The sequence below is a fragment of the Musa acuminata genome, chromosome BXJ3-11 (genome assembly GCF_036884655.1).
Source record: "Musa acuminata AAA Group cultivar baxijiao chromosome BXJ3-11, Cavendish_Baxijiao_AAA, whole genome shotgun sequence".
NCBI lineage: Eukaryota > Viridiplantae > Streptophyta > Magnoliopsida > Zingiberales > Musaceae > Musa > Musa acuminata.
Genome location: NC_088359.1, coordinates 31,421,836 through 31,448,141, shown reverse-complemented (window position 1 = coordinate 31,448,141; position 26,306 = coordinate 31,421,836). Strand labels below are relative to the sequence as shown.

At 42.3% G+C, this 26,306-nt stretch overlaps 5 protein-coding genes across 8 annotated transcripts; 2 read left to right on the top strand and 3 right to left on the bottom strand.

Annotated features, from left to right (window-relative positions):
* The first annotated feature begins 145 nt into the window (after positions 1-145).
* Positions 146-10,919, top strand: LOC135653215 (AMP deaminase-like). Of its 3 annotated transcripts, none has more exons than XM_065174941.1 (20): positions 148-792; positions 1,694-1,875; positions 3,501-3,708; positions 4,995-5,173; positions 5,251-5,302; positions 5,393-5,520; positions 5,671-5,850; positions 5,983-6,050; positions 6,136-6,278; positions 6,482-6,543; positions 6,986-7,099; positions 8,223-8,363; positions 8,851-9,003; positions 9,188-9,241; positions 9,319-9,429; positions 9,587-9,760; positions 9,837-9,917; positions 10,039-10,137; positions 10,241-10,338; positions 10,569-10,919. In XM_065174941.1, exons 1-19 carry the CDS (start codon positions 390-392, stop codon positions 10,307-10,309), a joined length of 2,601 nt encoding a protein of 866 aa, XP_065031013.1. In that variant the 5' UTR covers positions 148-389; the 3' UTR covers positions 10,310-10,338; positions 10,569-10,919. The 3 variants fall into 3 exon arrangements, 2 of the variants coding, with proteins under 2 accessions (XP_065031013.1, XP_065031014.1); XM_065174942.1 differs by having other exon boundaries at positions 10,552-10,919; XR_010502365.1 differs by lacking the exons at positions 10,039-10,137; positions 10,241-10,338; positions 10,569-10,919 and having other exon boundaries at positions 146-792; positions 9,670-9,760.
* Positions 10,920-12,361: 1,442 nt separating this feature from the next.
* On the bottom strand, positions 12,362-14,172 carry LOC103972342 (protein trichome birefringence-like 28). Its single transcript, XM_009386645.3, has 5 exons — positions 13,607-14,172; positions 13,363-13,534; positions 13,084-13,280; positions 12,863-13,003; positions 12,362-12,800 (listed from the first exon to the last, which is right to left on the bottom strand). The coding sequence occupies exons 1-5, from the start codon at positions 14,170-14,172 to the stop codon at positions 12,443-12,445; spliced, it is 1,434 nt and encodes a 477-aa protein (XP_009384920.2). The 3' UTR covers positions 12,362-12,442.
* A 2,532-nt stretch (positions 14,173-16,704) lies between these two features.
* On the bottom strand, positions 16,705-19,701 carry LOC103972341 (acetylornithine aminotransferase, mitochondrial). The gene is made up of 3 exons (XM_009386644.3): positions 18,877-19,701; positions 17,907-18,341; positions 16,705-17,431 (listed from the first exon to the last, which is right to left on the bottom strand). Exons 1-3 carry the CDS (start codon positions 19,300-19,302, stop codon positions 16,889-16,891), a joined length of 1,404 nt encoding a protein of 467 aa, XP_009384919.2. The 5' UTR covers positions 19,303-19,701; the 3' UTR covers positions 16,705-16,888.
* A 308-nt stretch (positions 19,702-20,009) lies between these two features.
* On the top strand, positions 20,010-26,010 carry LOC135585225 (omega-3 fatty acid desaturase, chloroplastic-like). Of its 2 annotated transcripts, XR_010502397.1 has the most exons (9): positions 20,010-20,758; positions 20,867-20,956; positions 21,054-21,120; positions 21,213-21,305; positions 21,394-21,579; positions 21,663-21,743; positions 22,129-22,266; positions 22,367-22,810; positions 23,152-26,010. XR_010502397.1 is itself a non-coding variant. In XM_065175251.1 (8 exons), the coding sequence occupies exons 1-8, from the start codon at positions 20,268-20,270 to the stop codon at positions 22,562-22,564; spliced, it is 1,344 nt and encodes a 447-aa protein (XP_065031323.1). In that variant the 5' UTR covers positions 20,010-20,267; the 3' UTR covers positions 22,565-23,057. The 2 variants fall into 2 exon arrangements, 1 of the variants encoding a protein (XP_065031323.1); XM_065175251.1 differs by lacking the exon at positions 23,152-26,010 and having other exon boundaries at positions 22,367-23,057.
* Positions 23,660-25,746, bottom strand: LOC135653356 (zinc finger CCCH domain-containing protein 33-like). Its single transcript, XM_065175250.1, has one exon. It carries the CDS (start codon positions 25,744-25,746, stop codon positions 23,824-23,826), a length of 1,923 nt encoding a protein of 640 aa, XP_065031322.1. The 3' UTR covers positions 23,660-23,823.
* Positions 26,011-26,306: the final 296 nt, after the last annotated feature.

The following is a 26,306-nucleotide window of genomic DNA, read 5'->3' as shown; positions in this document are numbered from 1 at the left end:
TTAAATATGTATTATATATATATATATATTAATTTTACTAGTATATTATATTTTTTAACATCACAAGAAGAAGAATATTTTTATTATTTTATTTTTAATTTTAATTGTTTTAAATCCGATTCGAGAATCGCGGAGGTGCGGTGCCGACGCCATCGGCATCTTATTCGTTTTCTGGCCCTTCCACGTCTTGTACCACCGGAATGTGCGCCTCCCTTGTCTCCCCTGCTTTCTCGGGCGTCTATAAATACATCTGCCCTTCGCTACCTTTTCTCCTCTTCTAAACACCAAACCCCTCACTCGGTTGCCTCTCGCTCTCTCCTCGCTCCTCTGGTTTTAGGGTTTTGGTGAGCCGAAACGAGCCTTGGAAGGCGAGATTCCAAGGAAATTACATGGACGCCTACGCCCTCCATCTCGCCGTGGCGGCGCTCGTAGGCGCATCCTTCGTCGCCGTCTCTGCCTACTACGTGCACCGCAAAACCCTCGGCCAGCTCCTCGAGTTCGCCCGCGCCGTCGAGAAGGAACGCGGCCGTGATCGCCGTGGCGATGACGATGATGAGCCCAAGCGGGGCCTGCTGAGGCGGGGCCGGTACGGGTACCGGCGAAGTGGGTCCGGGTCTGACCGACGCGGCTGGGGGTCGGCGTCGCTGCCGGACGTGATGGCGGCGACGGCGCTGGACGGGGAGGAGGTGGAGGAGGAGGAGGAGGAAGAAGAAGAGGCAGCGGCAGCGGAGTTAGACTCACGGGGCTTTCCGATTCCTGTGGGGCTGCCTCGCCTGCAAACCGTCCCGGAAGGTACTTATGGATCACTGTTCTCCGTTTTCTCTCCGGAGTGAGGGGATATCATCTTTCACGCTTAGAAAAACTGTTGTTTTATGTACGCGATGAATCATCTGAGGCTTACTGTGTCAAACTCATTGGCTAGAACGATGTTAATTAGACTTGTGATTAATAGTACGTGCTTTTGTAACGATACAGTAAGTAATTTGGTGACTCTGGTGATGTAGCTAATCAAGAAGTTTAAATTTGTCAAGGAAATTGCAAACATGCAATCCATAAGACATAAATATCAGCTGTTTATTTGGGTTCTCTTTTCTTTCTTTCCGTTATGTGTTTGCGGAATAAATGAGTATCCATTATTCGACCTGAAGTTTCTGCCTATATAATATCTCAACACTCTAGTGTTGCTACTGTTATTGGCCACAATTTGTGGCCATCCCTTTGGAATGGAGAACGCCTCTCTAACTCTTGCATCCATATCTCCTTGGGCATTTTCTGTTCTTGTTTTTTGATCCTTAAGTAGGACTTTGAGCCCACCATAGGCTGGTGTAGCATACCCAATTAAAATTTTTGGCTTTAATGGTATATGATTACTAAGTTGGGTTTTGTTGTGCCTGGATGCATATGGCCAAAAGTACAAACACGTAGAATCAAGTAGGGCAATTAACTCCTCAAAGCCATCAATCCTGATCTTTTGATGTTCCTTTTCTTTTTGTTTTATTGATTTATTCAAATCTCTTCTTATTATTTGGCCTCTGTTTTCTTGTTTGATTTGTATCAGGACTTCCATCCATTTAAATATGTTAGCAATTTGTTATTTTGGTTTTTTTCTGGGGGAGAAATTTTTGCATGAGATTACCTATGTGACCGTTTTCTGTTGTATGGGTTTAATGGCAAACCATTTGTGATGCATCAGGTAATGTGCAGTCTCTTCATGGAATCTCAAATAAAAGAGGTGGACATGGCATCAGGTCGACTTCTAAATCACCTGTTGCTAGTGCTAGTGCCTTCGAGAGCCAAGAGGGATCAGAGGAAGAAGACAATCTGCCAAATGATAGTAAACTTGACAATGCCTACTTGCATGCAAATGGAATTATAGTGAGTTCATTCATGTATTCATTGTTGTAATGATTATGTCTTTTAGTAGTTATTTTTTATTGTAGTCATGTTTCTTTTAGTTTGCTTTTACATTTCCAATAAATGTTGATATTACACAACATGATTCCGTACTCAAATATAAAAAGGATTTTTGACAAAAACACTCACTCGGAGTGAATTGTTGTCTGGTACTTTTCACAAAGAACACACTGTTTATAAATCTAAGAGACTTATCTGATTAAGATGGTCAAGCTATGTGCCTATCATGTAGCATCTGGGGACTGGAAAAGCACATGCAACCTGCCTATTCCTTTCACGTGTCTGAGCATGCATCAAGGTTTACACATGAGCGCATACATGGGTATATTGCCAAGTACATTGTCATCATGTTGCTAGAACAAGTAATCAGGGGGTCCATGTTTTATAACTAAGGTTAAAAAACTACAGAATTTCTGTGTTTCTGCCTTCTCATTGTGATTTTTGACATGATTTCCTAGAGACTTTCATTTGAGACTTGTATTTTAGACTTGGTGGAAGCTACAAATATTACTTCAGAGGTTTTATAATACAGTTTTAAGGCCAACTAACATGTACAAAAGCAGTGTGGCTGAGATGATGATATGAGGTGGATGTAAATACTATGTAATGCTTGAAAAGATAGAATAAGAAATGTTTCTATTTACGGACAATTAGGTAAAGTCTTGATAGAATATAAAATGAGGGGAATCAATCCATTTCAAATATTATGGACATGTTCAAAGTAAGACAGCTGATATCATGATTAAACAAGGTAAGTTAAGACCATTGGTATGAGGAGAGGTAGCCAGTGATAAGAAACTTTAGTATAAATAATAAAAAAAGATATGAACGTTGTTGATTTTGGGGATATTTCTTTACTTAAGACACAGTGGCGCGAAAAGATTCATGTAGTCTGACCACAAATAGCCATGACATCATTATGCAAAAGATCCATATATTGTTGTTGCAGTAAGAATTTTGTCTGTTTGCATCACTATATATTGCAGGCTTTTCTTAAGTTTACCCCTTGTTTTCTTGGTTCCAGATGACTGGTTTTCTGGTGTCTGTTCCCTAGGACTACTTTTCATGCTTACTTCATGACCTATCTTTCTCGGTTTTACTTCTTTGGTGCATTTTACGGTTTATATTTTTTTCAAATATATGGATTTTTCTGATCCTTGTTCCTTAAGTCCTGTTAGACCTTGTGTTAAATTAACTTTTTTTGTTCTTATCATATGGGTCTTAACTTGCTACAAAGTTAGCATTTCAATGGCACTTTACTAGTGCTGTCACAATTTTGTGACTTCTGATTCATGCTTTCCCTTAATGTGGTTGTGATCTTACAATCTTCACACACACACACATACACACACACACACACACACACACACACACATATATATATATATATATATATATATATATATATATATATATATATATATAGTGTTTTTCAGTATATTTCTTGATTTTTTTAAGTCAACACTTGTTTTTTTCTTGTCCAAATTCTGTGATATCCTATTTATAACTCTTACAATACGTTTTCAGTTTCTTTTTGCTGTAATGCTGGGTGATCTCTGATTGTATTTTTAATGTGTTGTGAAAAGGGGGAAGAAGGTAAGAGCTTATACCAAGCTTTGCCTGATCATATTGCTGTGAATGGGGATCCAAAGTCCTTAACTGCATCGAGCATGATTCGATCTCATAGTGTATCTGGTGATCTACATGGTGTACCACCTGACCCAGTGGCAGCCGATATTCTTAGAAAAGAGCCTGAACAAGAAACCTTTGTCAGACTCAAAATTACCCCGACTGGTATGGCCTCCTTTCCCTCAGACTTCATATATTTCATATACTTTTGTTGTTTTTGTTCTAGCCTGTTTAAGTCTGCCATTCTACAAACAAGCAGAGGTAAGTTGATGGAACTAACTACTTTCTTCATTTCATATCTCGAGAAGCACTTTTCCAAAATCGTTTGTCATTGTTGATAGGGGTTCTTTCTGATATCTAGATAGATATTGTTGATAGGATCTTGAGCAATGTGACATACTGGTGATGGCCTTGGCCTTGGAAACCCAATAAAAAGGTGTCAAGTATATATTTACTATTTAGTGCATCAGTCTAGCTGTTATTCTATTAGAAACAATGAATAGTTGTTAAGACTCCAAAATACTCGATATAACTAGAGATACTTTGATGATCCCCAATAATTGGAAAATTATGACTTCTATTTGTTGTAGTCTAAATGTTCCTTTGTACCTTGATTTTTCCCTTATCTAATAATAGATGTATTATGCTACACTGGCTTTCCCAGGGAAGCCTTGTTCACTGTTGTTTTTTGTTAGATTTGCTCAGCGACAGACTGAAAGATGAAGAAAGAAATGAACCCTCCTTTTCCAATGTAGCGGGTAGATAATTTAGTGTCCCATTGGATGATAGCTCACAACGTGAACATGAAAAGGAACACTGTTCTGCGTAAGCATCGAGGACTATTTAAATATAAGCAAAAATTTGAAAGTAACTTATTAGGCAAGTTATGCTTCATTGGTCAAAATGCACTGAAGATAATAGCATATCATAGAAGTATGTCCAAACAATGTGGATGTTGAGATGTATGTAGGTGGTAGCATAGAAGGCAATGAGGAATATCCACAATGAAGACCAATTAAAGAGGGAAATTTCTATCCTGTAAAATATCTTTGATAATCTAATGATCAATCAAACATATATGCAGACATATTTATTTGTTCATGCAATGTGAATATTGTTTAGGTAGTATCCTCTCAAATTGCATAGATGATGCAAAATCGAAAACAGAAGTTCTATCCTTGAACACAATCGTCAACATCAAAGATGCTATTAAATTGTTGGATTTTTTTCTTAAGTCCTACTAATATATGGTCATCTATTTGGTTGTGGAGGTTGACAAATATTTGTTATAGAAGCCGCTGTCATTAAGATAATTGTCTCATGATGAAACTTCGATTTTTTTTTTTTGTTCATACATGAGTAGGTGTGGACACAACTTGTTTTGTTACTCTTCCCTGTTATGTATGGTATCTAGCCTAATCTATTTTCCATTTTGTGATCTTTTAACATAGAGACACCATCTGCTGATGAAGCTGAGGTCTACAAAATTCTCCAGAACTGTCTTGTGCTGCGAGAAACTTATGTCTTTAGAGAGGAACGTGCTCCTTGGGAGAAAGAAGTCATAACCGACCCTAGTACACCAAAGGCAAATCCTAATCCGTTCTTCTATATGCCTGAGCAGAAAACCAATGTAAGCCTTTTTCCATGTGTAGTCTTTAAACTTTATTTTCTAAAATCTTAAGCAATTCTCTTTGTTGTGTGTGTCAGCATGTATTTTGTATGGTAGATGGGGTTGTTCATGTTTACGCTTGTAAAGATTGTAAGAATTCTGACTAAAGCTTAACTTTGTAACATTTGTTGCCTATCCATGTTATTATTTTGAGTCAGAATATTCTATTTTTTGCCTCAGCAAAGGAAAGACTTTTTCCTGTGGCTGATGCTACAACATTTTTTACGGACTTGCATCATATTCTCCGAGTAATTGCAGCTGGAAATATCAGAACATTATGCCATCACCGTCTGGTTCTTCTTGAGCAGGTACACTGATGTTTTTCCTTGTTGTACATTATTTTGAGAAGGTACCTGTTCGATTGTACAATCCAATTTTCTTCATAAAGACCTGATGGCTGGATATTGGTTATACTTGTTTTATTTTTTTGATATATTAAATGCAATATCTCTTTGCAGAAATTTAATCTTCATTTGATGCTCAATGCGGATAGAGAATTTCTTGCACAGAAAAGTGCACCACATCGTGATTTTTACAATGTCAGGAAAGTTGACACCCATGTTCATCACTCAGCATGCATGAACCAGAAGCATCTATTGAGATTTATAAAGTCAAAGTTGAGGAAAGAACCTGATGAGGTTTGTAGGTTAACTTCTTGCTGTCTTCTTATGCTGTTCTTTCTGGAAAAAAAGGACCTGTTGTGAATAGTTGGAAACTTAGACTGCCTTATTGTTAAATTGAATTTGATTTCTCAGTCGGGTTTGTTCTAGGTTGTGATTTTTAGAGATGGAACGTATATGACACTAAAGGAGGTTTTTGAGAGTTTGGACTTGACTGGGTACTATGTCTACTACCAGTTTCAATTTTCAAGCCTTTTCTTGTTATACAATTAACAAGAACATGTTTTTTGTCTTGTGAGACAGGTATGATCTTAATGTCGATCTCTTAGATGTCCATGCAGACAAGAGCACATTTCATCGTTTTGACAAGTTTAACCTTAAATACAATCCTTGTGGCCAAAGTAGGCTAAGGGAGATTTTTCTTAAGCAGGATAATCTCATACAAGGTATTCATTGTTGTTGGCCACAATTTATTTTAGTGCAATTCTAGCCTAGCTAAGTTTGATTTAAGATCTCAATTACTTTATTTATATTTGATATATTGGTTGAGTCATGTTTGATGCTTACATGATTTCAGTAAAGTAGATCCCTAATACTTGATGCAGACTTTATATTGTAACTTACACACTTTATATTGTCCTTATACTAGGGCGTTTCCTGGCTGAGCTGACAAAACAAGTTTTTTGTGACCTTGCTGCTAGTAAATACCAGGTGGTTTGCTATAACAGATCTTGAACTCTGATTCATTATTATATGACAATTTTTTTGTTAACCAGGAATAGTATTTGCATCCCTAATCTCTTGCATACATGAACTAGTTTTACTTGCATACATGAACTAGTGATACATGCATCCCTAATTTCTTGCATACATGAACTAGTGATACATGCATGACTGCATCCTTGTTCATACATGTTCTTCTGGATAGTTTCCTGTGTTATGCTGCTTCATATCTTTTTTAAAATCCGAATGAATGTAAAAAAATTTTGTTACACTATTTCGTTAGAAAAACACATAGAGAGAGCTATGAGACTCCTTTCACTGCATTGTTGGGTGAGGAAGCTACTTTAAGTACTTTGCAACATAATATATCAGTTTCGTTTGATGCATGATCTTTTTTACCCTTAGATCTATCCTCATCATGTTCTTTCAGATGGCTGAATATAGGTTATCAATATATGGAAGGAAACAAAGCGAGTGGGACCAACTTGCTAGTTGGATTGTGAATAATGAATTGTACAGTGAAAATGTTGTTTGGTTAATTCAGGTAGTTGCTACCACCTCTCTCTACTAGTATTTTTCTTTGTACAATTTTGTATTGAACTATGTATTAAGGTGTTACTAGAACAAGACGGAAGTCAAGTTATTCAACTTAATTTTATGTCTTTTGCAACCTTGGTTGTGATCAGCATTGTGTTTCCCCTTTTTCTAGGTGCTAATGATGTTGCCTTACATATCCGAGAAGAATGTGCAGTTTCAAATTTCATCCATGCCTTAAATATTATCTTGGTTAGACACTGGCTGACCAGTTGTCCAATCTTTAATGAGTAATTGTTAGGTGGTTCTTCTGTTTGTTATCTAGAAGAAAAATAGGAGTAACAAGAAAAAAAAGGAAACTCGACATTAAGAAGGCTGGGTCTGAAAGCAAATAGTTATTGTGAAAATTGAAAGGGCATTATTACTCATTTATTACTTATATTGCCTTGTTTCAAAAGAACCAATCTTTCAAGTTACCCACATTACCATGTTCTTTTTGTTTTCTTTGAATCTGACTCTAGAGCTCTAGCCACATGCAATGTGCATAGAGAAGCTTTATAGTTGCAATGTTTTCTAAACTCAGTTCATGACTCGAGCTATAATCATATAAGACAAATTCTCCCAAGCAACTCTTCAATACACTAGGACATGCATGGTATGAGAGATTGACTTGGACTAACATATTAGTTTTTTAAGAAAGTGGAGGTTGAAAGTTTGGATTTGACTTGATTTGTGCCATTCACCTTGAAACATATTCATGACTTTAATTTTTATAAGCTTGTATAATATCTGCCTAATGATGCTGGGATGGATGGTTTAGTTTATTAGTTATCAGGCATGAATCACAAGGTTTAGCATCTTGGTCTGCATTGATATATTCAAATTTTTTTAAAGTTGCTATATTGCTGATAGCTTGCTTTATACAAGTTAATAATTCCAAGATGATGCACAGAGATCTAAAAATCATTTATGCAGTGTGCTAATCAAGTTTTTGACATCTTAAGTGGCCTATGTTTTAATATAATTTGGGTGATATATTATTTACAACTATATGGTTAACCTTCATCTTTACTTGATTCCGTTCATAATTTTTAAATTATTAAGAAGTACGATCAACTGTTTATCCTTTGCAGATTCCACGGCTATACAATGTATACAAGGAAATGGGTATAGTTACATCATTTCAAAACCTTCTTGACAATATTTTTCTTCCCCTTTTTGAGGTTACAGTTGACCCAGATTCACACCCTCAGTTACATGTTTTCTTAAAACAGGTACTTGTTTGTTTTATCGCTTTTCGCTCTTGACATGTTAACTTTTTGTTTGATGTAGCTTTGTTTGTTACGTTTGGCATTGTCCTTGTGGTATGGTGGGTGGTGCATTACTGTAGTTAGTAAGATTTTACATGAGCATTCCCTTTTATGTTACCCTTGATCGATAACCTACGATATTGACAGTCCCATAAACTTGATCAGAAATATATTATCTCAGAACAAAACTTCTGCTTAGCTTCAAATTAAGATTATTTTTTTGGGGCAAGGCATTTTTTGTTGCCATTGTCCAATGGTTGTGGCATGAGTATGACATTTAATATGCCTCGTGAATTGATTCATTTTCCCTCATATTCTAGTTCAGGGTCAGACTAGTCTGGCTTTCTGAAATTATTTTTCTTCTTTGTCCTTTATATTTAGGGTTTCAATATAATAATTATTTCCTGGACCTCCAGGAAATCATGATTATTTGCTGCTATCTGTTTATCAGGTTGTGGGGTTGGATTTGGTGGATGATGAAAGCAAACCTGAAAGACGTCCAACAAAGCATATGCCGACACCAACTCAATGGACGAATGTCTTTAACCCTGCATTCTCGTATTATGCATATTATTGTTATGCTAACCTGTACACACTGAACAAGGTTCTTGTTATATTTCCATTCTCCTCTCTTAGAAAAAATGGTTATTTTGCGTAACTAGAAGAAATTGGATGACATTTTATTATTTATAGTTCCATATAGATAATATACCCATGTATCCTCGCATTCGAAACTTGCATCTTGTTCCCAATTTGATTTTTTTTTCCCTTGCCATTTACGCTTTCAGCTTCGTGAGTCAAAAGGCATGACAACCATCAAATTCCGTCCTCATTCTGGAGAGGTATATGTTATTGTGGACAAGTTAATTTATCACTTTTACATAAAAAGCATGTAACCACTGATGTTGGTGATCTGCAGGCTGGTGACATTGACCACCTTGCTGCAACTTTTCTGTGTGCTCATAATATTGCTCATGGGATCAATCTAAGAAAGTCCCCAGTCCTTCAGTACTTGTATTATCTTGCTCAGGTAATCGAGGCTAATTAGATTTAGTCGAGGTTTTCCATGTTTTTCTTCTCAGACTTGCTGTTGGGATTTGTACTGCAGAGGAGAAAGTTTGCTATACTATGTTCTAGTATTTGTCTGCATGTACCAAACTAATATTGAGCTAAACTTTTGCTATCAGATTGGTTTGGCAATGTCTCCTCTAAGCAACAACTCTTTGTTTCTTGATTATCATCGAAATCCTTTGCCAATGTTCTTCCACAGAGGTCTAAATGTTTCTCTTTCAACGGATGACCCTCTACAAATCCACCTTACAAAAGAACCCTTGGTGGAGGAGTACAGTATTGCAGCTTCGGTAATCTATTCATTCTGCCTCACTCCATTTGAAATATTCCAGATGCTTTCCTGATATGTTGCTTATTCTTTTACAGGTGTGGAAGCTAAGCTCATGTGACTTGTGTGAAATTGCCAGAAATTCTGTTTACCAGTCTGGTTTTTCCCATGCTCTCAAGGTAGGAATATGTTTCAACACATCAACTGAGGCTTGCAATGTGAATATGAAAGGGAGTGCCAGTTACTACCATGTTGGATGTTTCAGTTGATATTATTAATGTGTTGATTTGTTTTTTGTAGTCGCATTGGATTGGGAAGAATTACTATAGGAGAGGTCCTGATGGGAATGATATCCATAAGACAAATGTGCCTCATATCCGACTTGAATTTCGTGACATGGTAGTAACTCCACCCTGATTCTTAATTATGTTGTTTACCTATCCATTTATCCATCCAAATATATCATCCTGCTGTATTTGTTCGATAAACACCATACCTGCAGATATGGAGGGAAGAGATGCGGCAAGTTTATTTAGGGAAGGCTGTTTTACCAAAAGAAGTGGAGAAGTAAGCTCAGCTTGATTATAGCCAACATAGAGGGTGAGTTAAGTGCTTAATCAATACTTGTTCTTATATATTTCTGTTGAACATGGTACTTCAAAATAAATTATATTACATAGATTACCTTACTTCAGTTGTATTGGATGGTATTTTTAACTATAATGTTTTCCATCAGTTGATCAAAATTTCTATTCTGGAGTGATCTGCCATCTGGACTCGGTGTTCTTCTATGTTCTAAATTTCAAATTGAAGAACTTTGCTTGGTGCAGGAATTATCTAGAGATCTTGAACATGAGCGGAGTATCGATTATCCGAAAATTGGAGATAGGAGGAACACTCTTGGCTGATGCATTATCCAAATTGCGACGGAAGAGACAATGTCATTGGTCTAAGTCGTGGCACAGATTTTGACTTGATATACCAAACATACCACAAGTCAACCAAACTGCACATTGTATGGCTGGGTATGGAAGAGATATTGTTTCTGTGGGATTCTAGCCAAGCTCTTCCTAGGCAGCTCCTTTGTATTGGCTCAGATCTCATCGGAGCTGGCTCTGTTACACTTGAATAAATATTTTTTATTTCAAAATATAATGATGTGGCAATTAATTTGTGTTTTATTCCTCTGCTTTTGCTTAGAGGGTGAGTTTTTGTGTCATAGTGAGATTATTCTTTTGTGATGTAAGTGATTAGGATTCGAGTTGTGAAAATAACCATAACTTTGGGGGTAAGGTTCTTTGATCCCATGTCAATGGGTACCCAGACACCTCTACCCCCTGCTCTGGCTTCTCACTCGTCAGCTGTCTCAAATACACAAAGCCTTTCTGAGATGTTCTGATTGTTTTCTACGCGACAAAGTTTTCTGTCAGCTTCATAAAGTTTAAAAAGCCTGCAGAAATCGGCACAAAGGCAGTATTCTGCAGGATCATTATGTATCTGAAGAGCCTTTTATTGTGATGTGTTGGTTGATGATATATTCAGGTTTCATTTTCTTCAAGGCATATTCCAATTTTGGGCACTCATATACAGCAAAAGAACAAACTTGATATGATGTCTATTCTTGGTGGGTGAAGGCCATTTTTTTAAGTTCTTGTTGATGACATTGTCAAGGCTCATCTACTGTTCAAAGCTTTCAAAGTTTGAGGTGTGCTACTAGAAATCTTCAGACACTTGTAAAAATGTCAATTGCAGGTCTGAGAAGTAATTCTACATGCAGATGCTATTGTAGGGTTCTCATATGTACAGTTGGAAATGGCTTTTACAAATTGTCTGAGATTGTATCATGCAAGTTAAATGGTTTATTTCCACTGAAGCATGTTTTATTTAATGTTCGATTGCAGGAATCTGACTATGACTTGGTTAAAATTTTGGAACTCAAGAAATGCAACATTTTTCATGAGAACCAGACCAAAAGCTTCCTGGTGAAGTCTGGATATTGTGTGGATTTGCCTCATTTGCTGCAGAAAGATCATAAGGTTGTCTAGATCTATGAACAAGGTCGGGTTCATCAGACATGGTACATCTTTAACCTATTCATTGATCATTTTAATTTCATATTCCGTGCACAATTATATGGTATTTCTTTCATGTGCTACAGATTCCACACACAGGTCTGCCTGATTTGCTTCAGAGACAAGCGGAGGCATCCTTTGACTTGTGGTAATTATCTTCTCTGCCAGTAATGTTTTTTGTTCACGAATCAGTGCTTATCATGAATGAGTAAGCTATCGGATGGGTGTCTCAAAGTTGCAGGCAATTGGAATGTTCATGAAGTCACTGGCCGTCCACTCCGCAAGCCATCAAGTGAGTTGCTAGTCTTTTCTTGGTCTTTGTCTATACTCAAAACAGTGTTAAGACGCACAGCAAAACACCAAAAGTGTTTCTCCCAACCCAGCAAAATAATATGCAGCTGCGTGTCGTAGCACCATCACCTGCCTTCAATAATGGCTAGCAGACAAAGCCAGTATCTTATTGTATTCAACGTCGATCGGCAAAGACCTTCCCCTGTTCTAGTCCTGCTTCGATGAACCATCAGCTCTTCTTGATATCTAAGTTCATCCAATTTCCAAAGATCTTTTTCATTTATTTTAATTGAATATTTATGTGTAATGATGTAATAATGATTATTACAAGTTTTGCGTGTTTAGGTGCGCCATGGCCGTGAAGCGATGCGGGCGAACAGGAACTCGTTCCAGGTGTCCGGAAGGCCGGGGAGACACCAGTGGATGCAGTCGGCGTAGGTGGCGGGGTCGGCCTGCTGCTCCGCCGTCAGCAGCTTCCCCTGCCGGAGCGTGTGCACCGCCGTGTGCGCGTCCTTCCGGAGCTCCGACATCGCCGTGATCCTGACGAACGACACCGGCAGCCGCATCGACCGGACCACGCTCTCCTCCTCCGCGAACAACCGCCAGTCCGTGCCGATCGCCAGCCGCCGCGACGTGTTCGTCACCGGCATCGTCTCCATCGCGCACTTGACCCCGTCCGGGTTGCCCCAGTCCTGACTCCTGTCGCCATCACCCGAGTGATTGGAGAGAGAACCCGAGACGAGGTAGAGCTGCGGACCTACCTCATGTGATTGGGGGACGCGCTCATGAAGAACACCATCGTCTTCTCGGGATCCACGTTCCTGCGCACCCACTTCGCCCACGTCTTCAGCACTCTCCTGTAGGCTACAGGCCGATCGACCTTGCTGTACTCCGTTCCTCGCCTGTCGCCACAGAATAAGAAGCTGCTCATCGGTGGACCAGCCATTAAGCTCAAGGTTATGTCGGGTGGAGAGCTGCTCACAGGACTCTCATCTCGGGCGTGTTCATCCACCAGATGTAGGTGTTAAAGATCAAGTAATCCACTCCCTTCCAGTGCTTGCCGTGCTTGGCGATCGAGTTGGTGATGACGCGGTTCCTGATGCTGTGGACCTTGGGGTCGTCGGAGTTGGATTCCACCAGGAACGGCGCCCAGTAGAACTCCACTGTGGCATCGTACTCCTGTGACGGTGCAACAGCATCAAGGACTTGCTCCAGTTGCAATCAGAGATTCACAGGAGTTCTGGCTGCAGATTTGTGCTACCTCAGCTCGGAAGACGTTGAGGGAGGCGTTCGTGGTGAGAGTCTTCTTGCCCCATGGGATGGCAGATTGGACCAGGCAAACCATCGACTCCCACTGGTTCCTGTTGAGCGAGTCCCCCACGAACATGAGGCGCTTCCCTCTGAGCCTCTCCAGCATCACCTTCGCATCAAATCTGTACAGGCAACCAAATAATTCATGCCGTCTCCTGGATTCAAGCGATCGGGCATCGTGGATTCATTTATACCTCGGCAAGTTGCAGTCGCGGGGCTGCCACCGCCACTTCTGGTAGCGGCCGTCGCGGCGGCCGTTCCTCATGCACGTCACCTGCTCCGTCAGGTACGCGCACTCGTGTTCTTTGTATATGGGATACGAGACGTCGTCGTAGACCCACCGGCCGTCGAAGAGGTTGCAGCTCTCCGGCACGTCGAGGACTGCGCGCTGCGGCTTCGCCTGCTCCGGCTCCTGCACCGGATTCCTGACGGACGGCGCCTGCACGGCTTGCGGCCGCTCTTTGGCAGCTGAGTCACTCGTCGTCCTATCCGACACGGTTTGCTCTTCTTCTGCACCATCCATGCGACTTAGTTGAACCACATGGAGCCTTTGCCGGGCTAATCTTTGAGACTTGGCCGTAGCACTGCCGAGGGAGTACTCGGCCATCGACTTAACGTGTTCGTTGTACTTGAGCATGACGAAAAGCAAGACCGAGAAGAGGAAGACGAAGACGAAGACGGGGTTCCTGCCGCTCCTCCGGCCTCCGTACGGCAGCGAGCGCTTCATCGTGAGGAGGCTTCCGTGAGAGGGCGATCGCATCTCACGTGGGAGCTTATCGTGCTGCAGAGGAAGGAGGAAGAGGCGTGAATCGGTGGGAGAAGAAAGGAGAGAGCCGCATGAATTCAAGATTGCACATGCAATAACTTGTTCTGTTTGTTCGGAGTAATTATTCTCTCCCAACGCCAAATGTGGTAAAAGTTCAACAAGTAGATTTAGCTGACATATCGCACGGCCTAATCAAATGAGTCAAATAATTTTGGGAAGCGTGTCAACCGAGACAAATTGGATGATGCAGATGGGAGGAAGAAGAGTCAAACGCCTAACGAGTAGGTTTCCAACAAAGAGGGGACCGATCAAAAGGAGGTTGTCCTTGTGGAGGTATAATTACGTATTACCTAATTGGGTAATGTAGCTAGACCTCTTGGGTAATATAATTAGATCTATTAAGTATTTCGATTTTTAAATTTTTTAAAAAATTATATTATAATTTTTATAGTTATAAAAGTAAAATATTTAATTTTATTATCCTAATATCATCGATTTTATCGATGGAATATATCGTATGCATAAGAAATAATATAAAAATAATAAAAAAAGATAATTTTTATATCCCAGTTATGTTTTTAGCGGTGACAGATGACATCACTGTTGGGGGTCATCGATGGCTATTGTAGATTAGGAGAAAAAGCGATGACGATAAGTGAGACAAAGAGAGAGAAGGAAGATAACAACGTAGAAGCCAACGCTCTGCATTTGCGTTAGTGACACTCAGCAATTGCGTTGACATCGAGCAGATATAAAATGGCGAAAGGGCCGATCGACAATTATGTCGATGCGACACAGATGTAAAGCGGTGAAAGGATCACTCGACATCTGCATCGACGCTAATATAGATGCAAATGCAAAGCAGCACCGCTTTTGCATCTTCGTCGATGCTGAAAACGATGTGGGGAAGAGCGGCACCGCTTTGCATTTACGACATCGACACAAATGCAGAATGATGAAAGGGCCACTCGATAACTACATCGGTGCTGACGTAGGTGCAAAGTGACGAAAGGATTGCTTAGCATCTGCATCGACGCTGATGCATCTACGTTGCGCGCATCGACAACGATGCAACAAAGGACAACACCGCTATACATTTATGTTGTTCTCTTTTTCCTCTTCCTTCTTCCTCTCTTTCATCATTGCCCTCCCTCCTCATTCTTCTCCTTCCCTAGCAAGAAGCCACAAAAGTCTTTAGCGTTTTCATCGACTATTGCGTCGTTCTCATCGGTCGCAACCATAATAACCACCCATGACCCTCAATAGTATCGTCATCCGCCATCACCAAAAACGTAATTGAGATGTTAAAATTATCTTTTTGCCCATCATTTTTATGTTAAAAAATAATGTTAGGATAAATAAAGTTAAATATTTTATAACTATAGGGATCTCAATATAAATTTGTTAAATATAAAGATCAAGATAATATGTAATTAGTCTTTCTGATGAATGCAGCCAAAGTTTGGTGTTTACCATCACTGGGATGTAAACCCTATGTGGCTGCAGCTGTTGGTATCAAATGGAGATGGCCAAATTTGACACTGCAAAGTAGGTGGAGTCGATGGTCCTTTTCCACTCTAATAAACTCCGTGCAGCAATATTCATGGAATACTTTTGTCGACATCCTTCCTTTTTTTTACTTAGTACATTAATACACAATAATATTGTTTATTTTAATTTTTTCTGATTTGGATGATCAAGATTTAAGTTACAAAAATAATCTTTTATTTACTGGTATCGTCAAAACTCTATATTTTTTTTTCTTAAAAAATAAATAAACCAATCATTGTTTGTTTTTGCTCATCAGAGCACAAAATAAACTATACTGCTTTATGATCCTTAAAATTTGAAAGCAAACCTAAAATATATCTCACACAGTTCAAAAGTTGCCAATGAGGTTTTTTGTCCTTTATGAATCTTCTGTATAACTCTCTTCACTGTACTCATAGATCCTTATGCATTGATGAATGCACAGTTCAAGTTTGAATTATGATCCTGAGATGTTGGACTTCATCATTGTCTACGGAAGATAACATGTCATCTATCTCAGCTGGGTCTACATATTGTTAATATATCTTGATTAAATTTAGAACAACATTACAATAATGCATTTAATTTAATTATTTACAAATTAGTATTCCTCATTAAAAACTGTATATACAATTTAAGAAATCCAAAGTATTAGTTGGCATGGCCTCTGATGGTCAGTCACTATGAGTTGGCATGCAGCAAAGTTAGGAACAATCCATCACTATGTTCAACTTCCTACTTCATCAAAGTCTGATAAGTTTGGACTGTTGCATCAATTGGAGCATATCTATCCCTTTTCTGTTGCATTTATGTCCCTTCATTATTCCAATAATTACAATCTGTAACTATTGCTTCTTGTTTGAAGTCCAATCTTTTTCTTATGCATACCTAACTCCACCATAGATCAGATATGCCAAGTTGCCAACTGTACCCAGTCCCAACTGAGAAGCATCTAATTTTACCATGCATCCAACAAGATGGAAAGACAGCACTGTGTATACATATTTGGCCTATGAATGTAAGCAGTCTGTAATATTTTGAAGGACATAATATGGTTGTTTCATACTATGCTAAGAGACACAAGATTGATAAGGACATTTAGAATCTTATAACCAAGATTTAAAATGGTTCGACACCATCAACAGTACATACAAAATGCATATTTTACAACCTGAAGCCGCTATTTGTTAGAAGTATTACCGTCGAGAGAAGGCAAGCATGCACTTAGAACTTCGGCAGCTTGTTCCAGCTCCTCCTTGGATACAACCAATGGAGGCACCAGCCTGACTACATTCCCTTTTCCAGCCGTCAGCACCAAAAGGCCAGCGTCTCTGCAAGCATCAACAAGAGGAGAAGCTTGGACGTCCAGCTCGATTCCCACGATAAGCCCAAAACCACGTATTTCTTTCACATGTGGGCTCGCTTCCAGTTTCTTTAGTAGTAGTTCCTTCAAATAGAGTCCTTTCCTAGTTACACTGGCCAAGAAACTGGGCTCCTGGATTTTATTCAGAACTGCAAGGGCAGCATGACAAACAAGTGGTCCACCAGCAAAAGTGCTCCCATGATCTCCAGAGCTTATGGCAGCAGCAACCCTTTCGGTGGTCAGGACGACACCGATTGGTAGACCACCAGCAAGGGGTTTGGCAAGGGTCATCATATCAGGCATCACACCAAAAGCCTCATGGGCCCATAGATGACCTGTTCGGCCCAATCCACATTGCACCTACAAAAACGAATGTAACCAGAACACGATAAGAAGCTTGATTCCCAACAGTGTATATAAGCATATAAAGGAATATGAACAGGATTGAAAAGAAAAAGTAGGAGAAGCAAATGTGGCATCCTTAGCATTTGACGATAATACATGCATACTCTGTTGATCTCATGGCGAAATAAGGAAATAGATTCCAACTAAGTTACAATTCTATCAGCAACTATTTTAATACATGGAACTATGACACCCAAATGGATGCTTGTGCCTGACTGAATTAGAACATTTAAGAGCAAATCATCCTTTGCAATATTGACATGGGCTACAAACTCTTAAAAAGGAGACATGGATGAACATACCAGCGACACATTCAAATTGCCAGTATGTAAAATAAATAATGTCCCAAAGAGCTACTGCATGCAACCAATAAGAGTTTCAAAAAGAAAAGATCTAATTGTTTGTGTGAACAAAGATTGTGGCCGCCTACCTCATCAAATACCAAGAGAGCACCAGCCTCATCACAGGCTGTGCGTAGAGCCTGTAGAAAGTCCTTCGTGGCACTATAAATTCCACCTTCACCCTGAATGGGTTCAACAAAAACTGCGGCTATTTTGCCAGGTTGTATCACTTTCGTGGCTTCTTCACTATTTCCATATTCTATGAATGTGACCCCAGGCATGACAGGTTCAAAGGGTAACCTGTACTGTTCTTTACTTGTTAGGGCAAGAGCACCCATTGTCCTTCCATGGAAGCTATTAGTGAAAGCAATAAACTCTGTAGCAGGAAGTTTCTTATCAGGGTGTGAAAATCTTTGAAATTTCCTTGCAAATTTTATGGCTGCTTCATTTGCTTCTGTTCCAGAGTTTGTAAAGAAAACACGGTCCGCAAAAGAACTCTCCACGAGGCGCTTTCCAAGAGTCACCTGCAATATATTCACTTTAACAATACAAGAACAAATAACTATGAAATTTGGACAAAGTAAATTTTTACACTTAAGTTACACAATAAAAAATAGGCTAAGTATAAGGGTAAGGAAAAATAGTTAGTTATTCGGCAACAAGAACATAGAGATAGATTCATGTTAAGAACACAAAAAAACACCAACAATACTAAAGTTTTGTTTCCAAGAAGATGACCATGGAAGTAAACAAGAGAGATTTCTTCTAAGCACTTAAGTATTATTAATCTAAGAGACAAAAGTAAGGAAACAAACAAATCAGTAATTAATTAGTCAATTAGCATCTAATACAAAATCCCAAAGTACTATCAGCAATCTGCATGGATTTGAAAGAGCCCAATGCACCTAATAATCAATTAGCCAAAAGAATATGGTACATAATAGCCAACAAGAGAAGCTCAAACAACTCCCACCATATGATACCGGCGAGCTGCAATCCATTGTAGTCTCTTGAGAATCTCATCAAAACAAAATCACAGCCCAGCTATTCTGACCATACCTGAGGAATTGAGTAGTAGACATTGCTGACATGAGTAAGAGTGTTGGCCTGCTCGACCACCGCATTCAGCCAATCCTGATCACCATGCCCAAGAGAGTTCACCGCAATCCCGGCCGTCATGTCCAGATACTCCTTCCCATCCACATCGTAGAGCTTGCATCCCCTGCCACTCTTGATCACCACCGGAGCTCGGGCATACGTTCCCACAAACACATTCCTTTCCATCTCCATCACTTCTTTGCTCTCCCTCGATGCCGGTTCCAGAGAAGCCTCCACCTTCTGCTGTGCGTCCGACACCAGGCATGAGGATACCTTTGGAGATTTAACTCGACATGCGAATCTGTAACCTCTGTCCAGCTCAAAGACTCGAGGGAGATTTCTTGCAGGAAAAACGAGAGACAAGTGCGTTGCTTGTAGAGAATTCATCGCCCTTTCCCAGAAAAAATCTCTCCTTTAATCTCTTACACTCCTAACTATATTAGACAAAATCTTGGGTGAAAAAAGCTTTCTTTCCCTAAACCTATATAAATCTCTAGAAAATCGGCTTCTTTTCCAAAGAACTATAGAATCAAAGAAGGTTTCTTTGGCGAATGGATCGATTGAGAAATGTGTCTGGACAATCGTATCCCAGAACTATTGCAATCGAAGAAAGAGTCAGGAAAATGTGCCACACTCAAATTCCAACAACGAGCAACCTCAAAGCTCGAGAGGGGAGAGCAAGAGGAGCATCCGAATCTAGGGTTTGGCCGGCATTACTTCGGGACCTGGGAGATTAGGGTTTCGAGAGGAATTGGTGGGTCAGGGTTAGGGTGTGGGGGGATTTGACCGATTGGACAATATACGTTATATACAAATTGGAAGTAATAGTCTTTGACAGATTATGTTATGGTGTGTTCCACCACGTGTAAGGTACCCATTGGCAGATTACAGTTAAAGCGTCCTCGCCCCACTGTTTTGGATCAATCGTGCGTGGAATTGGATCCGAAGCCTGCCGTGGGAGATCAACGTACCAGATGGATCCACGTCGATGACGCAGGTAAGGCACGTGGGAGGGACGGTGTTCCGCAAGTGCCGGATCCCGTCCAAGGTTCAAACACCGTTCGCGGTCTCTCCCTTATATATATATATGTACGCTCTTCGCCGCTTGTTCTCTGTATCTGACGCCTCTCCCTGACCCCGTAGCTCCCACTCTAATCTTCCCTTTTTGGATTTGTGGGGCGATCTTTGATCTGTTCTCTCTTCTCTGTAATTGATTCCTTCAATCTCAAATCCACCTCTACTAACCATTGCTGCGACGGAACCACAACTGGAAGAAGAGGCGAGGGAGGAGGAAACGATCAGCTATTGCGGGAGAAGGGGACGGTTAACAGCGGAAAGGAGCCATTTTTGCAATGGCGAGTTGGGTTCTTTTCCAGGGCTGTGGCGTCAGGCTTCTCCCCGCCGCCTTGCCTCGCCCCAGATCCGGCATCCCGCCTGCCGCTAGCCTTAAGCCTCTGCGGAGGACCCGTCTTCCCTCTTCCACCTCTTGTCTCTGTTGCTCTGTCGGTCTCGCCGGCCGCAGGGACTGGGCGCTCAGGGTGAGCGCGCCGTTGCAGGTGGCGCCCTTGGAGGAGGGTTCCGCGATGGGGAGTGGCGTGAAGGAGGAAGCGTTCGACCCAGGAACGCCACCGCCGTTCGGGTTGGCGGAGATCCGAGAGGCCATACCCAGGCATTGCTGGGTCAAGGACCCGTGGCGATCGATGAGCTACGTGGTGCGCGACGTGGTGGTCGTCTTTGGTCTCGCGGTGGCGGCAGCATATCTCAATAACTGGATAATGTGGCCGCTCTATTGGATAGCTCAGGGGACCATGTTCTGGGCCCTCTTCGTTCTCGGGCATGATTGGTATGGAATAAATACCAAACTCCAGATTCAACCATTACTCGTTTACCCTCTGTAAATTTCGAGTTCTTTAGCTTGTTGGGTTGCTAACGAAGCTTCGATCCTTTGTAGTGGCCATGGGAGCTTTTCGAACGACCGAAAGCTTAACAGCGTGGTTGGGCATTTACTCCATTCCTCCATTCTCGTGCCATACCATGGATGGTAGGTTCCTATCCTCCAATCTAAGCTTTCTGAACCTGGATGGGTCAAACATTGTATATGCTGGTGTCTAACACGAACAATGCGTTGAGCCTTGCAGGAGAATTAGCCACAGGACGCATCACCAGAACCATGGGCATGTCGAAAACGATGAGTCATGGCATCCGGTTGGTAGCTCACTCCTTGTTCTAGAGATTGCTTGTTGTTTTCCCTTGAAGGATTCGGATGATGGGCTTTCTTTATCGTGGTCCCATTGCAGTTGTCTGAGAAGTTATATAGGAGTTTGAATGCTGTAACTCGAAAGCTTCGCTTCACATTGCCATTCCCTATGTTTGCTTACCCCTTCTACCTGGTGAGCGGCCACGCAGACTCTTGTAGTGTGGCCTACTGAGTATCTTGGACCTAAATTGACTTCAATCTTAATCTATAACTCTTGACAGTGGAGAAGGAGTCCAGGGAAATCTGGCTCACATTTTCATCCTAGCAGTGATTTATTTGTCCCTAATGAGAAGAAGGATGTGATTACATCAACGGTCTGCTGCGCAACGATGGTGGTGATACTTGCAGGGTTAACCTATTTGATGGGTCCTATTCAGATGCTTAAGCTTTATGGGATTCCATATTGGGTAGGTTTTTCTTGTACGTTTACATATATATCTGGAAGTTAAGTTTTTTGGATGATTTGAATGGTACCGATGCTGAATTGCAGATTTTCGTCATGTGGCTGGATCTGGTGACATACTTGCATCATCATGGACATGAGGAGAAACTTCCTTGGTTCCGTGGAAAGGTATGAAGTTGTTGTTGTACTCGGGAAAATTGCATGCATCACTTTTGGCTAGAACAAGTTTGTAGTCTCCAAGATATCAGAACTTTAATTTCGCTAATGAAATTGCTTTGTGATGCATTTCTGTGTGCTAGAACTAGAAGCCTAGAACAAGTTTCCTATTTTTCTCTTTAATCATGTCAAACTTAAACTTTTATTGTTATACATAAAGAATTTACTTTTCAGCAGAGCTATGCCGCTGAAGAAGATCCATATCGCCGATCATTCATTCGATATAAAGCACTCTCTTTTACTCAAAGCTAGATAGATAATGGAGACGGAATCTTGGTTGTTCTTGATCAAGAATGATGTGTATAATATGCTAATCATTTTTAATTATATGTTCTAGGAATGGAGTTATCTTCGAGGAGGATTGACAACACTAGATCGAGATTATGGATGGCTTAACAATATCCACCATGATATTGGGACTCATGTGATACATCACCTCTTCCCGCAGATACCACATTACCATTTAGTGGAGGCGGTCGGTGCTATTTAATTTTCTCCTTAGTTTTGCTCGCATAGACATTTACATGGACTTATCCGACAGGACTTGCTTATAAATCTTTGCTCTTTTGCATCAGACTGAGGCGGCAAAACCAATTCTCGGAAAATACTACAGGGAACCAGTAAAATCTGGACCTTTGCCATTTCACCTATTTGGAGTCCTAATGAGAAGCTTGGGATGTGATCATTTTGTTAGTGACATTGGAGACGTCGTCTACTATCAGACTGATCCTCGATTGAATGGTGCTTCAGAAGCAAAGTGGCACAGACACTGATGTCGTCCCAATGAAATCCATCAGACTGCTAATACCATAATACATGGTCGATGAAACCTGCACATTCAGCAAAGCTGGATTTTTGCTCATGGATTCCTCTCGAGACGCATATTTTCTCTCCTCGGGCGAAAGGAAGAGAGGTCTCTGCCAGTTAATCATGCGATCCCACATAACTAAGCATGCATTCATATCAGTTCATATTGCGACAAAGATGTCATCAGCACAGCTAACATTTAATTTTTATAGGTAAAAATGCAGTTTTCTTTGCTTCTAAGAGTTATGGTGATTTTTATTTTCTAGGTTCATTATGACAGTAATGGGAAACTGCAGAATCTCTAGAGCATTTGTCTGTTGATTAACATGCTTTTGAAATCTTGCATCACAATGCATCATAATGTAACATTTCCAGTGAGGATGATGGCTGACATATGGTAGAAGAAACATCACCTTCACCAACTTTTTGATGTGATACAAATCCTTTCTTTTATGTGCTTCATGTGGCCCATCTTTTTTTCTCTTGATTAAAAGGATATGGTCCAATATTGTTGAACATAAATGCAACAAGATCTTTATGCTGTGATCCACAGACCAGGAAATGGAGTGTGATGGGTTCTATCACCTCAAATTGCCTTGAATGGAGAATGGTGTACGTTCGAGGGGCTAAAAGGTCTGCACACTGGAATTTGTTCTGCAGCATCAACCCCAGCAAGAGAAAGGAAGAATAAAGTGGTATTCTGCTATCTCTCTCTCTCTAATATCACCTCTGCCTTTTTTTTGTTTCGGTGTCTCTATCGACCTTTACCAACGAAAGTTTGTGGACATGCACGCAAGGTGTTTGAATAAATGCCCATACCAACAATAATAGAGCATCTAGTGTTGGGTGGTGCCCACTGAGAAGGCCATTGAGAACAGTGACAAAAGATGTTGAGCTAGCAAAGCACCATACAGCGCAAATCTACTCGGCCAGCACTGAAGTATGTTTCTCCATAGAACAAATCTAGCCAACCATATATGTCGTGCAGCAGCTTTACACGATGACATATGTGGACTACACTTCCAGTTCATAAAACCTTAGATTACGAGTGAGCAAAGGAGTCAAAGAGAATGCTTCTTCTTGTTCATATACAAAACATGTTGCGTCTATAAATCCATCTGCTTGATGAATGAAAGAACTTGCACTCTTATTGTGCATACTACTGCTATATTTAATGGATTCCAAAGAATGTAAAGAAGCAAAGAACCAAAAGAAATGGCATCTTCTACGCCAGTATCTTCTCCTCCGCCCATGGAGAGAACATGTCCGCGTTCTGATGCTCGGCCGCGCCAAGCCCATCCTTCACCAGAGACCGCACCCAGGACACATCCGGCTCGTTCGGCCCCGAAGCTACTACCCCTCCAAAGGTGGCATGGTTGCTACGGAGGGCGAAGGATGCGGATTTCCTCAGCTTGTTCAGCTCCTCTCCCTGAATGCCCCATTCCAATTTGCCGTCTGGTGAGCTCCAGTCGGACAGCAGCGATGGCGTAGCGGCCACGGCAGCGGCGGTTGTCATGGCCGAGAGCATGGATTGGCGGCCTGCGGTCGCCCCACGATCGCAGAAGCTTTGACTGCGCATAGCGAACGCGGAAGCCCTGGAATTCATGATGGCCTTCGCCATCGAATGGTCGAGCCCGAACGAGGATGTCGAGCTCACAGGAGGGGAGGAACACTGGTTGCCTCCGTATCCAGACAGCAATTGAGGCTGGTGCATCTGGATTCCAGAGGGGGATTGGAACTGAGCTCCCCCCGTCTTCCTCATAGAGAGCCCCTGCAACTGGGTCAGCAGTGATGGATCCACAGACCCCAACAAGTCAGTGTATTCTGGAGCTCGAGCGGCCGCCGCGGCGGCAACTAAGGTGTTTGCTCCCCGGTTGGCCCGCGGCGAGGCTGTTCTTGTGATTCCATCCACAAGTTTCTGCTGATAGCCTTCCAGTCCGAGCAGCTCGAGGTCGAAATCCAACTCTCTGGCATTCAGTGACGCCTTGAGTCTGCTGCTCGGCAGCTGCAAGGCCGGAGGTGTCATCAAGCCGCCCGCTTGATTCATCCACGCCGCTGCAGCCCCTAAACCCGACGAAGCCGTAGGGGACATCGGCGAGCCTGGCTGCTGCATCAGCGTCAAGGCCATCGCCATGTCCAAAGAGGAAAGAGCCGGAGACGACGATCTTGGAGAGGACAACAACGTTCCCGCAACTGATGCCGCAGAGGGGTTCACCGTCCGCAGCTCCTCCGGCTTGTGGGCAAAGAAGCAGACCCGGCGGTTGCAGCATGTCTCATCCTTGCAGAGCCGAGTCCGGTACTGCGCCGGGTGGAGCCAACTCTCGAACACGCCATGGGCGTATTCGCAGGCGTCGCCATTCCGGCAAGAACCTTTCCGGAACTCGAGGCACGGCACGCAGCTGTAGGAGAACTTCCTTGGGTCTCGGCGCCGGGCGTTCTCGCCGGGGTGGACGAAGGGGCACTCCGTCCAGTCATGGGAGTAGGCGCGAGAGCACGGCTTGATCTTGAAGGTATACATGCGGAACTCGTCGGTGCCGTAGATCCCGGTGTTGATGTCCGGAAGCGTCGAATCCGGTGGATATTCCTTCTTCTCCCCTTGTTTCGGTTGCTCTTCTTTGCCCGGTGACGAAAGCCCGGGGAAAGGAGGAGCTTTCAGGATCACTCCGAGGGATTTGGCGACGGTGCTCAATGATTGCCGCGCGACGACGTCCCCGGGGCGGTTGCCACTCGCGTCGAGGGCGTCAACGACGTCCGCATCGGCACCGATCAAGAGCTTCACGGCCTCAAGAGAGGCGGGGGAGCCACCAGCGGCGGCACAATGGAGCGCGGTGACGCCATCGGAGGCGGCGCGGCGGGCGGCCTCGGCGGGCCGGGCGGAGAGGAGGTAGCCCATCACGCCGGTGCTTCCGTAGAGCGCCGCGATCATAAGCGGCGTGCGTTGCTGGTAGCCCATGCCCCGGCTAGGGGATCGGCCGTACCAGTGGGCGGCAACATCGAACGGGTGGCCCTCGTCCTCCACCGCCCGCTTGAAGGCGGCGAGGTCGTCGGAGGCGGCGATCTCGAGGAGCAACGCCGCCGTCTCTGACGAGGGCTGCTTCGCCTCTCCGCTGGCCGAAGGCGGGGAGAGCTTCCGGTGGCCGCTACACATGCCCTCTTTTCTACCTACACGAAAACAAGGGAACGCCATCAGAAACCAAAAAAAGAGAGGACCAGAAGCCAAATGAACGAAAGCAGAGCAGCGAAGGAATGCGTACGGGAGGCGGAGAGATGTTTAGCAGAGAGGAATGAACGGACAAAAGGAAGGGAAAGTCCGGTGTACGCAAGGAAGTCTTTGGTCTTTCGGACCTTTTGTAGACGGGAGTCGTACTGCGTAAATTACACAAAGAAGCATAAGCTTAACCAAAATTTCACATCTACCCCTTCGGAAGCCCAAAATCCATCATTATATAAATGTCTGAGGACGTTTATGAAATCCGAATCGAATGCGATTCTTACAACAAAGTCCTTTCGAGGGACCTACATGTGATATATGATTTGTTTAGGGTATACTGGGAATACTAACTAAGTCGCGGTAATCCCCAAGGGAAGGGAAGAGAGAGGGGGAAGAGGAGAGACACGTCTTCCGGTCAAAGAGGCGATCACCGGGAAGGAGGTCGCCTTCTTCCCAACCGAAACGAGATGAGGTCTTGGTTTGGCGGCCGTGTCCAA

What these genes read in the sequence shown, in the direction of transcription:
- LOC135653215 (XM_065174941.1), top strand. Translation starts at nt 390, where the DNA reads ATGGACGCCTACGCCCTCCATCTCGCCGTGGCGGCGCTCGTAGGCGCA. An exon ending in GCAGGATAATCTCATACAAG is followed by an intron (nt 6,279 to 6,481) that starts GTATTCATTGTT and finishes TCCTTATACTAG; the next exon opens with GGCGTTTCCTGGCTGAGCTG. An exon ending in TACATGTTTTCTTAAAACAG is followed by an intron (nt 8,364 to 8,850) that starts GTACTTGTTTGT and finishes TCTGTTTATCAG; the next exon opens with GTTGTGGGGTTGGATTTGGT.
- LOC103972342 (XM_009386645.3), bottom strand. Translation starts at nt 14,172, where the DNA reads ATGCGATCGCCCTCTCACGGAAGCCTCCTCACGATGAAGCGCTCGCTG. An exon ending in CGCGACTGCAACTTGCCGAG is followed by an intron (nt 13,535 to 13,606) that starts GTATAAATGAAT and finishes TTGCCTGTACAG; the next exon opens with ATTTGATGCGAAGGTGATGC. An exon ending in TCAACGTCTTCCGAGCTGAG is followed by an intron (nt 13,281 to 13,362) that starts GTAGCACAAATC and finishes GCACCGTCACAG; the next exon opens with GAGTACGATGCCACAGTGGA.
- LOC103972341 (XM_009386644.3), bottom strand. Translation starts at nt 19,302, where the DNA reads ATGAATTCTCTACAAGCAACGCACTTGTCTCTCGTTTTTCCTGCAAGA. An exon ending in TCTACTACTCAATTCCTCAG is followed by an intron (nt 18,342 to 18,876) that starts GTATGGTCAGAA and finishes AATATATTGCAG; the next exon opens with GTGACTCTTGGAAAGCGCCT. An exon ending in CTCTCTTGGTATTTGATGAG is followed by an intron (nt 17,432 to 17,906) that starts GTAGGCGGCCAC and finishes TCGTTTTTGTAG; the next exon opens with GTGCAATGTGGATTGGGCCG.
- LOC135585225 (XM_065175251.1), top strand. Translation starts at nt 20,268, where the DNA reads ATGGCGAGTTGGGTTCTTTTCCAGGGCTGTGGCGTCAGGCTTCTCCCC. An exon ending in TTCGTTCTCGGGCATGATTG is followed by an intron (nt 20,759 to 20,866) that starts GTATGGAATAAA and finishes GATCCTTTGTAG; the next exon opens with TGGCCATGGGAGCTTTTCGA. An exon ending in ATTACCATTTAGTGGAGGCG is followed by an intron (nt 22,267 to 22,366) that starts GTCGGTGCTATT and finishes CTTTTGCATCAG; the next exon opens with ACTGAGGCGGCAAAACCAAT.
- LOC135653356 (XM_065175250.1), bottom strand. Translation starts at nt 25,746, where the DNA reads ATGTGTAGCGGCCACCGGAAGCTCTCCCCGCCTTCGGCCAGCGGAGAG.